The 12,660-nt window shown below is 37.1% G+C and overlaps 1 protein-coding gene across 2 annotated transcripts in view; it reads right to left on the reverse strand.

The window, feature by feature from the left end:
- LOC148852297 (uncharacterized) overlaps positions 1–7,408 on the reverse strand; it is a 40,550-nt gene extending 33,142 nt beyond the window's left edge. For both annotated transcript variants that reach the window (XM_088944778.1, XM_088944779.1), the window contains exons 1-2: positions 7,116–7,408; positions 6,901–6,988 (exon numbers count right to left, since the gene is read on the reverse strand). In XM_088944778.1, the coding sequence (XP_088800904.1) occupies positions 6,901–6,988; positions 7,116–7,248 (221 nt within the window). In that variant the 5' untranslated portion in view covers positions 7,249–7,408. The remainder of the gene's footprint in view (positions 1–6,900; positions 6,989–7,115) is intronic.
- Positions 7,409–12,660: the final 5,252 nt, after the last annotated feature.

A 12,660-nucleotide genomic window follows, 5' to 3' on the forward strand; every position in this document is an offset into this window, starting at 1 on the left:
AGCTTCTTCAAGGGAGCTCTTCCTCCTGAAGTGAAAAAAAGGAGAAGAGAAGAGAGGTTGAAGAAGAAAAGTAATTCAGATATTTTTCATGCACTTATAGGGCTTTCTCGTGCTATTTATATTCAATCAAAATAGGCTACTGTCAAGCTGCCTCCCTGCACATGGGACTGTTGAGTTAGTTATGGTGATGTGGCTTCCTGGTGTAGACGAACTTGATGGGCTGAACTACACAAGATACTCTTCCTGAGCTACTGCCTTCACTGATCAGATTTGGAGAGTGTTGAGCCTGGGCTTTAGTCGTTGTCTGCATACTGTTGTGCTGGTCCAGGATCCTATCAACCCCACCCACTTCAGAATCAACCTCTTGTCCTCAAGGTTGAAGTTAGGGAATTGTAACAGCAGTCTTGAGATGTCCTCCCATGTTGCATCCTCAACTGGATGGTTCTTCCACTTAACCAGAGCCTGTTGGACCTGCTTCGAACCAGATCTCACCCATCTAAAGCCCTGCACAGACTAGGGTTCCAGCAAGAGCGACCCTTCGTCTGAGAACTAAGGTAGAGAGCTGCTAACTCTGGCTAAAGGAGATGGACATGGTTTCAGCAGACTTACACAAAACAAGTAGAAATCTGCTGAACTAAAAAATATGAAAGAAAAGTAGTTTCTTGAAGAGAGAGGAAGAGAGAAGGAGAAGAAGAGAAGAAGAGACCTTGAAAAGAAAAGAGAGCAATAATCTGGCCGCCCCCCTTCACTTATTATTTATACTAAAAAATATAAGAACAGTACAAAGACAACTATGCCCCTATAGGGCAGCAAAACATAAAACAGCATATAAAAGACTCAAAAACATAATAAAATTTGGATTCGCATAACTACTGTGGTCCCCACCTCCTATCTAACAACTAACATAAAACATCATAAAACTGATTAATCTTCAACACTCCCCCTCAAGTTGGGAGTAAATGTCACACATTCCCAACTTGCATAGATTGGGATTCTGTTACAAAATTTAGAGGAGTCCAGAAGGGAGGATTCTGTTACAAAATTTGTAGGTAAATTGGGATGTAAACTAAAGAACCCGAATGACCTAAAAGCATTCTTGCAAAAGAAAAAGGAGGGGAGTAAGACCAAGAAAAGAAAGCTAAGTGAGGTTGAGGGACTGAAAAGGGATGTAGAAGGAGATAGGCAATTTAGTGTCAAGGGTGAGAGAAGAAAAGGGTTAAAGTGAAGGGGGGAATAGGAAGAGAGCAGAAAAAAGAGATTTCATGAGGATACTTAGCTAGAATGTGAGGGGATTGGGGAGTGCCAAGGAAGAGAGCTACAATTAAAGCAGTGAGTAGGAAATTCAATCCGGATGTAGTGCTTATTCAGGAATCCAAGAGAATGAAATTTGATAGCAGATGGACAAGAAGTGTATGGAGGACAAGGTTGATTAGCTGGGTGGCTGCTCCATCTTGGGGATCCTCTAGAGGGATTTTGACATTGTGGAAGGAGGATATGTTGATGGGGATGGAGGAATTAATAGGTAAATACACAGTTTCTCTGAAATTTAAGCAAGTGGAGGATGGGTTTGAATGGGTGCTAACGAATGTATATGGACCAAACAAATATAGGGAAAGGATGGAGTTATGGGAGGAATTGAGTGATATTAGGGGCTTGTGGGATGGAGCATGGTCTGGGGGGGGGACTTCAATGTGATTAGATTTATAGAGACTAACAATCCCAATCAAAGTGTTACTACAAGTATGAGGAATTTCAACCTATTTGTGGATGCCTTTGAACTTGAGGAAATTCCTTTATCCCATATGACTTTCACCTGGTCTAATCTTCAGTCGAACCCACTTTGTTCCAAATTGGACAGGTTTCTTTTCTCCACAGATTGAGAATTACATTGGGGAAATTTATCCTCTAGAGCACCCCCAAGGCTTATTGAGTTACTTCTAATCATTGGCCCATTGTGAACTGCAAGGAGGAAAGGGGAAGAGATGAGCCTACCCCATTCAGATTTGAAAACATGTGGCTACATCACCTGGAGTTCACAAAGAAAGTTAGAGAATGGTGGGAACAATGTCACCCTTCAATGGAATGGGAAGGTATGACCATATGAGGTTTCACAAAAGGCTCCAATTCTTGAAAGCAAAGATCAAAAATGGAATCTCTTGGAGTTTGGTAGAATTGAGAAAAGAAAGAGTACATTGATGGATTAAATAAAAGAATGAGGAGATTTTGCAGAAGAAGACAAGGTACAACGAGGGAGACCAAGGAGGCAGCTAGAGGATTGTGTACTTAAGGAGGAGAGTAGTTGGAGACAAAAATCTCGTTGTAAATGGTTGAAGGAGGGAGACAGAAATACATGTCTTTTTTCATGCAGTAGAAAATGGGAGGAGGAGGAAGAATTCCATTTCTAGATTGGAAGTTGAGGGCTCAGTCCTCACTCACCCGAAGGAGATAGCAATGGCATTTATAGATCACTTTAAGTCCATCTTTAGGAGACCATTAGGTGAGAGGGTTTGGCTGGAAGGTTTGGATTTGCCAAGTATTGGGGTTGAGAACAGAGAAAAGATGGAAAGGAGGATTGAAGTGGAGGAGATAAAGGAAGTTGTTTTCTCCATGGAGAGAACAAAAGCTCTGGGCCCAGATGGATTTACAATGGCCTTCTATTAGGATTGATGGGAAATATTGGAAAAAGATTTAATGCTAGTGTTTGATGAGTTTTATAGGAGGGGAGTGATTAATCCTGGGTTGAACTCCACCTTCATTGCTTTGGCTCCAAAGAAGAAGGATGCCTTACACCAAAACGATTTCAAACCTTTATCAGCTTGGTTAATGGTTTGTATAAGGTAATTGCAAAGGTGTTGTCTCTTAGACTAAAGCTAGTACTGCCTACCATTATTGCACCAAACCAAGGAGCCTTTGTGAAAGGGAGGCAAATAACCGATCAGATTCTCATTGCAAATGAAAGTGTGGAGAATTTTAAGAAGGGTAGGAAGAAGGGAGTGGTCTATAAGTTGGACTTAGAAAAGACCTGACTTGGTTGATTGAGCTTTTTTGAAGGAAGTGATGGTAAATTTCGGGTTTGGGGGAAGATGGTGCAAGTGGGTCATGGGATGTGTCAGGAACTGCCACTACTCTGTGCTAGTAAATGGAACTATGGTGGACTTCTTTCTAGCTTTAAGGGGAATAAGACAAGGAGACCCTCTATCTCTTCTTGGCCTATGTCCTACTTAGGGCTTCTGTTAGGGGCAAACCCTAGGGAGAGTAGCTTTTGGACTTGGTGGTGGAAAAGTTTGAGAAGAGACTAGCCTCATGGAAGAAGAACTACATCTCCCTAGGAGGTAGGATCACGTTAATAATGGCTACTTTGGCGAACTTACCCACTTCTTGTTTGTGTTTAGGATACCACCTAGGGAAGCAAAGAAGTTGGAGAAATTAATGAGAGGATTTCCTATGGGAACCAGGACAAGACAAAAAAGGATCACTTGGTTAGGTGAGAAGTTGTGTGCAGAAAGTAAAGAGGAGGGTGGATTGGACATAGCAAGGGTGGTTAAAAAATTTTAGCATTTTGCTAGGGAAATGGCTTTGGTGTTGGCCTTTGGAGAAAGAGAGGTTATGGCATGAGGTGATTGCAAGCATCCGCAGTAGTTCAGAGGATGGATGGGACGCTAGTGTATCAAGACAGGCTAATTCGGCAGCACCTTGGAAGGCCATTCATAACACTCTTCCTCAATTTCAGGTATGTTAGGTATGAGGTCTATTCTGGAAACTGTCCGATTTTGGGAGGATGTTTGGGTGGGAAATAACCCCTTAAAAGACCTTTTCCCCTTGTTATACTCTCTCTCTCTTTATAAAAATGGGTCTCAAAATTTGTTTCAACATCAGGAACTCCTTTGGCTTTGAATTGGGATTTTGGCTTTCGTAGAGGGTTAAGGGATAATGAAGTTGATTCTTTGACTGATTTTCTCTCCCTCCTCAGTCAGGTCTGTTTGGACCCAACGGAGTCAAATAAGAGGGTGTGGGTTCTGAGGCCCAAAGGGACCTTCACTTGCACCTCTTATTTCAAGTCTCTTTACCTTTCTCTTAGTTATCAGTTGTTCCCTTTCAAGGAAGTTTGGTGTAGGCCAATTCCCCCAAAGATCATGGCCTTTTGTTGGGAAGTGTACCTTGGGAAATTAAATGCTTTAGATTACCTACAAAAGAGAAGACATCTCTTGTGTATTGCTCCCAACTGGTGCGTTCTCTGTAGAGCTCATGGGGAGGATTGCTATCACTTATTGATTTCCTATCCATTCTCAGAAGAGTTATGGGTTTGGCTCCTTTCATTGTTTGGGTGTAGCTGGAAACTACCAGCAGATGTATGCATGATTTTGACCACTCTACCTTCTCTTGACCCAAAAAAAGAGGAAGAGTCATGTGGAGATGTGCTCAGGCAGCTTTGCTTTGCACCTTATGGGAGGAAAGAAATGCAAGAATATTCCAAGAAAAGGAGAGGAACAGCCTTGATTTGAAGGATTGTGTTCTGAATAGGGCAATACAATGGCTAAAAACCATGGAGCTCCTTCAGCAATTCTCCTTTAGTGATCTTTGGAGAAACTGGATGACAGTGGCAAGCTGTTCCTCCACTACGATCAGGGTAGCTATGAGGTGGATTCCCCTGCTTGCAGGATCTGTGAAACTGAACTTTGATGGGAGCATACAGTAGCAAGCTGTTCCTCCACTAAGATCTGGGTAGCTATGAGGTGGATTCCCCCGTCTGCAGGATCTGTGAAACTGAACTTTGATGGGAGCAGCCTAGGCAATCCAGGACCTTCTGGAATGGGGGGAGTGTTGAGAAATCAGAATGGAGAGGCAGTCTTGCTGTACTCAGGTCCTCTGGGACATGGAGATTCTATTAGGGCAGAATTACTAGCCGCTATACAAGGGGTTCTTTTCGCAAACCAGATGGAGGTGGATTATTTGATTATTGAAAAGGACTCTAAAGTAGTGGTGAACTGGCTGAATAACCCCCAGAACGCTGCTTGGTGCTACAAAAATGAAATCAAGTAGTTCAAATGGCTGATGAGGAATATGTCTACTTCTATACAGTGGGTGGGAAGATCAGGAAATGCTTTGGCAAATGTGTTAGCCAAGCAAGGGGCAAATAGGGAAGACCTATTCTGGGCTCAATTGTGATCTGTGTTGTAAGTAATTTCCTTGTAATTTGTGGGGGAGGCTGCAACTCGTGTGAGCTTTCATTCTCAAACCTTTTATGATTTAATAAAATTTCATCATTTATCAAAAAAGAACAAAAGTCTTAAACTAGGGTCTAGGGTGGGACTGTCTGCTTCACACAGCCATGACCATAAATAGGAGGAGGATTAGGATTGGAGAAAAGTGCACAAATGAAGGAAGCACAAGAGACACAGCCAAACTTGCAACAGGTCCAAATTCCTATGCCAGTCAGAGAATGGTCAAAAGGAAAGCTATTACTAATATTCTTTTCCTAGTTCTTAGTGTCTTCCAACTTCCAAGTTGGACCACAGGAGTAAGGCCTGCAAAGCTTGCAAGTAAAAATTCATCCTAGATAAAGGTTTATCTAGGTTCCACATGACATCAAATCACTTCAAAAACCTTCTTAACTCCATCCAAATAGGTCTTCTTTCTCCCACTTGTAATCACTTTCTCAACTCAATTCAGTTTTAACCTCAACCTTTTTGTGGCTGTCTATATGAATCATTTTTTTTTTTAATCCATAACATTAGATCTCATTAAAACTTATAGAAAGATAACAACCAAACTAACATAGTCTGGCCCCAAAGGGATTACTACATTACAGCCCCAAACACTTATTTCTAGTTACCCCTTGCTTGGCTAACAAATTTGTTAAGCCATTTGAAGATCTTCTAACCCAATAAAATGTTGTTTCGATCTCCCTAGCAATGCATCCTATTGCCCTCAGGGCATAACCATTTGAAGATCTTCTAACCCAAGAACATGTTGCTTTGATCTCCCTAGCAATGCATCCTGTCGCCCTCATGGCCTGTCTATGGGTCCACACACCTCAATTTCCACTTTGCAGACAAGAAACTACTAGAGTAGTCACCACTTACAGTTCTTCATGCCAAGCCTACATAAGGAATTTCATAGAATATATAAACCAAGGCCGACTTTCTTAAATTGCAAAAATTTCACCAATCCTAGAAAAAAGTGGCAACTTAATGATTTTCACCCAGATACCTTTCCAGGATTCTAGATGAACTGATAACTGATGTATGAAACTTTAATTCTAATAAGGATCTGATGTGGGAAAGTTTAGATGTGAGAGGACAGTATGGATAAGGACAACTAATCCTAGCCATTTGATTTGATATTAGGATTCCTGGTCAACTCTGAGTTTCAGGTTGTATAAACCCCATCGTAAGGCTCTTGAGGATCCATTACAGTTGCCTGATAACTCAAGAAGATCAGCACACTCTGATTAGAGAGAGACTGGATGATCGAAGTTCTAACCAGTAACAGCTAAAACAATGGCATTCGGATCTACACAATCAGGTATGGTTGATATATTTGATTATAGAATAATAATGATGATTAAACGTGTTCTTTTGTCTTCCGAGTTAAAAACTATCAACTTTTACCTGCCAAGCAGAATCGAATCTGAGCTATCATATCGCATGCACCACTTGACTACTAAATCCCAAATATATCCTACCACAGTATACACAGTGGACTAAAACAATGTGATCCTGATGAACTGAACTGGTTGATGTTCGTTTTTAGCAAAAACCAAACACACAAAAAAGCGCAGAAGCATCAGAGATCAATAATTCTAATATATAATGAAAAAAGGGAAAATTGAAGTTTAGACGATAAAATTTACAAATAAATAAGAACACTATATGTGAATAGAAGAAATAAACAACTGACCTCCACTCTCCCTCTTCGTATGGAGAGTAATCAATGTCATCTCTTCTGACGCAGTTGAACATCAAAGCGGCTAACGATGCAAAGATCCCTGCCAGAGGACAAACAAAAATGAATACCAGAAATGTAATCACCATCTGAATAGGGATCAAAGGTGAGAGTAGAAGATGGATACAAAAGAAAAAAAAAAAGGGGGGGGGGGGGGGGGGGGTAAAAACCTGGGAGATAATGGACGAAGGAGACCTTGACGGAACTGCAGACGACGGCGTCAACCCAAAACCACCAGCCGGCACCGAAGACTGCACCGGCGAAGCCGGGACCAAAGATTGCCCATAGCTCCCTCAAATCCATCACAAATTCAAGATGCTCTACTCCAGCAGAAACAGCCTTCGTGCTTAAGCTAAACGGTAAGAGAAGAGGATTCCACCAGAGAAACAACACTGTCGTCGAACTGCCAGCTTGCTTTCTTTTTCTTTTTCTTCTTTCCTTCCTTGAGAAATGCTAATGGTACAAATTATTTTCCCGTATCCCTTACAAATTTATTTTAAACCACAAGACTAGAATAATTTGCATGGGTCCACTTAAAATGATATAATGTTCTAGATTAATGGTGTACGAGGTGTTTATAAAAGAATACAAAACAAAATTCTGTTATACCTTTATGTTTTATCAGAGTTATGAGCCGTCTCTCGAATTATATGACCATCATGGGTATGGACCTTGGGTTTATCGTGTGAGTTGTGACGTGTAGACCCTAACTGAATAAGTTGATATCATTATTTTTGTTATACCAGAATCGCTATCTGATAGTAGAGGCATGTAGCAATCGGGCAATGTGTATTTCAAATGCAATTTTATATTTGTATAAGGTTTTGTAATTTACATATTTGTATTTGTATTTTAAGGCTCTGTTTGGAATGAGTATAAATGCAAATTTATATAGTATAAATACAAATAAAATAATATAAAATATAAAATTTTGCTCTTTACATAATTGCATTTCTACTCTTGAGCCAATGAAATTTCTTGGTCAAATTATCTCCCTCTTCCTTCCTTTTTTGCTCAAATCCCTCTAAATTTTATGATTTTTTATTTTAAAAAATAAAAAATGCAGTGTTATTTAAACTCACCCGCAACAAGGAGTGGGGTTAGTGGTATTATTTATTCATTTACCTTTGTGTTGGTAACATTTTTTTTTTCTTTTCTTTTTTATTGCAATAAGGATGGGTTTTGAAGTACTTACTATGATAAGATAGGAAATGATGGTGAAAATTAATCTAAAAAAATGAAAATTCATAAAAACAAAAATGGTGTCATAAATTGATAGAACTCCCTGAAATTTAAGATGCCCTACAAAGAAAGAATCAAAGATACAGGGATGCAAGCTAAAAATATGTCCATTTTTGGTAAGAATGCTAAAAAATGTCTTAACAAACAAATATATATATCTACCAAAAAATATACAAACAAACACATATATATTCGTTAATAGATTTTTCTCCACCTTTGGTCCATGAAGCAAATCATCTTATTTCCTTTTGAGTTTGGATAAGCTTTTAAAGATCAAAAGCACAAATTACTAGGGAATATACAAGATGAACCTCTATTTTGATTGAACTAAATGCCCTATCAAGAACCACAAATAACAATCAAGGTTACCAAGTTACGAGGGAATATACAAGAAATGCTATGATCAAGAATGTAATTCCTACCACGCATGATTAGGAAATTATTATGGGCTTTAAAATCACAACCAACATAATTTGGCTACTAGGAAGTAGCAGCGGTGGTAATTAGGCGGGTTGGGTTGGGTTTGCTTTGTGTTGAGCTTCAACCCAATCCATATAACCTGCCAACCCATTAATGACTCAATTGGGTTCAACCCAAACCCGCTTTAATTCAATCTAATATGTCCAAACCGATTAATCTTATATTTATAGATTTAAAAAAACAATCTAAATCTCTATTAATAAATAAGTTGGTCATAGCTTGGTGGTAATAATAATTACTATTTACATAAGTGGTGTAGACTTAAATCACATTACATGCATGTTATTTTTACACAAGCAGAGAAGCCATTTGATTATGTTCAAATTTCGGGTTTGACCGAAACACTTAGGTTCAAACCGGTCAGACCAATTTAAACTATCTAATTAGATTATCTTCAAGCTAATCACATCGAGGGTGTTTGAACCATTTAGATCTGGATCGATCTGGTCAGACCGGACCGGACTGGTTTAGTCAATGGTGGATTGATTTGGATCGGCCATATTAGGTTGTACACGGGTTTGGGACTGAAGTGGGTCATCATAAGTAAATCGGGTCGATCCAGATTTGGGCCAGACTGGGCAGTCCAGGCCGGGCAAAGCATGAAGAAACCAAATCATTCCGCCCGTAATTATTTTGCATTAATTGAAAATTAATGCATTAATTATAAATTATTTAATTCAAATAAAGAAAATTAAACAAAAGGCTAAGGAATTAATACTTATGTCTGTAATGGTTAACCCAATGGTTATCCACAACTCAATCCAACCCAACCCACTTAAATGGGCGGATTGGATGATGAGTTGACCACACAACCCGTCAAGTAAATGGGTGGCTTGGGTGGATTCAGTGGGTTCGGTGAAAATTCCCACCCATACTAAACAAATCCAAGGAAACCACCCTCCAACAACCTATCCCCATAATGGTTTGATTGTAGCACTATCAAACATGATAGTGTAGCATCAAACCCCCATCCAATTTTTTAAGAGGCATTACCACATTCCACTTATAAAATTTCTAGTTCCCCCTACCAAGGAATAGATAGAATTAATCTAATAGACTCCATAAAATGATTCATTCATAATGAACCAAAACAACATAAATCCATTGCAACATGATAATTCCATGCACCTAAACAATTTTTTGAATTAGTAACCGATAATGATTTATTTATCAATCTTACCTTGTAAGAACATCCTAAATCTTCAAAAATTGATAATCATTTCCATTTATTTTGATATAAGTTTTTTTTTCTTTTTTCTAGTAAAAAGATTGTGAATCTTGTAGTTTTCAATTGGTTATGAAAAGTATAGTAGCATGTAGGTGCTCTATTAGCATGTTCCCTTATATTATACAAGGCTTGCACTCGTTTAGTTGCTTTATCACACTTTTTGAATGGTGACCAAAGAGAAATCTAATTAAAGAATAGCTTTTTTACCATTAATCGTGAGAGAGGGAGAGAGGGTAGAGAAGGGGGAGAAATATGATTTAAATAAGACAATTTTATCATTAACAATGAGAAAGAAGGAGAATGATAGAGAGAGAGAGAGAGTAGGGATGGCAATTTTCCCTATCCCCAATAGGTATCCAGCCTCCCCGACCCGATGGGATCGGGTATGGGGAGTGCTTTGGCAGGGTCGGGGTTGAGGTCGGGGATGTGGCTAAAACCAAGGTACAAAGTATTGGAAATGCAAGTTGTATCGGAAAGGTAATTTTAAGAGACGTATCGATATATGCTTTGGAAACACATAGATACGGATGAAAAATCAAAATACGTATGAATACACTAGAAAATAAAATAAAATAAAGGTCCTTAAAAAATATGAACAACAATAAAAATGAGTTTTATATGATTATAACTAATTTATTTAAACATAAAAATCATTCTTTAATGATTTACATAAAGTATCGGGATATAATTAGTAACCGTTGAAAAATAATAAAACTAAAATGTATATTTGTGCATATGTACTAATATTTTTCTGCAGTCATTTATTAGTTAATATTTATTATATATATAGATTTAGATAATATTTACTATGTATACAAGTTAATATATACCTTAATTTTTAATAAATAAATATAATTTGTACTCAACTTATTATTATATAAATATTAATAATCAAATTTTAGAATTTGTTGGGAAACATCCACCAAGGCATGAAAGATTACCTTAAGTGTAAAAAAGCATGTTGTTTTATTAAGCAATTGAGGTTGGAATAAATGTTAATTAATTATTGTTGTAAGCCAATAACTTGGGTTTGAAACTTGTTACCTTTGATTTTTAACAAGATATTTGACTTAAATAACATTTAATGACATATTAAATGCCGTAATTAAAAGTAACTCAAACGAACATTTAATTAAATAATATTAGCATTTAGTGAAGTCTCAAACTTGAAGGCTTAATTAAAATCAATATTAATGAGAGAGAGAATAAATTAATTAAATTTAAATTTAAAAAGGAAAGGAAAATTAAATTCGGTTGATACATAATGCGTATCAGAACGTTTCGAGGCCAATATGGATGAAAAAATATGAAATCATCTAATTATACATGTTCCGTGTACCGAAACTCTTCCAAAAGAATGTGTATCGACCGATACATTGCAAAATTTAAAACCTTGGATAAACTAAATCCCTAGTTGGGTTTGAGGACAGGGATGGGGAATGAAATCCTCGCCCCACCCCGCCCCCGATTAATATATATATATATATATATTATTTGATTAACAAATAACAATTAACTAAATGCAATTACACAAATAACAAAAACTCAAAAAGAGTAAAAGATAGAAAATTAAAACTCTCGAGAATCTATTGACTCTCTTCTACTGACTGACATAAACTAATTAACTCAATAACTCAACAGACAAAGAAGAAAGAACAGAGAAAAGAACTTGTGGTGGTGGATGAAATTCAAAACCCTACTCTTCTTATTTTGTTCATTGTCTATCATCTTCAGTAATTAGTAGTCGTTGTCGGTACTCTCTCTCTCCCTCTCTCTCTCTCTCTCTCTTGTTCAAGTGAGGCAACGCCACAAGCCCGCAATGGTCCTCTCACAAGTCCGATTTCTGATTTTTGAAATATCAAATAGATGTTATAGATCTGAAATTTTGCAACTCGCAAGTTGTAAGTTTAAAGTCTCTCTCTCAAACAGATTTGAATCTACTTTCAAATAGAAACTTTGTAAGTTCCTATAAAACTCACAAGTTGCAACTTGGTATGTATAGACTGATTTATGATTTATTGATTAATGCAAAGAGATAGCTACGAAAAAATTCTTCAGATTTTCCTATCCCAGTTACCATATGTTATTTTATCAAAATTTTAGTTTTATTGTATTGTTTCTATAATTTGAATAATGACTAAATTGAAAAGCAACTACTAATAGAGACTTTATGACATTCTAATTTTTAGTTTTATCATATTTTAAAAATTCACATTGATTAACCTCACTGTACTTTAATTAATGGTTTGATCGAATTCACTTAAAACATTGGGTTTATGTTTTTTGTATTTGATATAAGTTAGTAGTGATATTCATCAATCAAAGGTCACCATATACAGATATACTTATTATTTAATTCATGTTTAATGTTATTTTTTTTATTTTTAGATTTATAATTGATGGGATTTTTTTGCTTTCTAACTTTCATCTCCAATTTTAAAAAAATGAAAATAAATATGAAAGTTCTAAATTAATGACACCTATTGGTAGCAATCAATCTCTAATTGGGGTTGAACTTAAACACTCACAAGCTCCAGCTTCAATAACTCCAATTGGTTCTCCAAATGAGTCACTCATTAAAATTTTCACTCAAAATTTAATAAAATTTTAGTTGATGATTCGAACTTACCTAATCAAACCCCTGATGCTAATGTGTAAAAAGAAAATTAACTCATTTGCATGACCATTATAAGATTTGTCTAAGAATGTGTTATGAAGATATAAGGCAACAAATTCTAGTAAAAGAACTAAGAATGACTGTTGGA

The sequence above is a fragment of the Nelumbo lutea genome, chromosome 5 (assembly GCF_056320005.1).
Source record: "Nelumbo lutea isolate HS-2025 chromosome 5, American lotus-T2T, whole genome shotgun sequence".
NCBI classification, from domain to species: Eukaryota; Viridiplantae; Streptophyta; class Magnoliopsida; order Proteales; family Nelumbonaceae; genus Nelumbo; species Nelumbo lutea.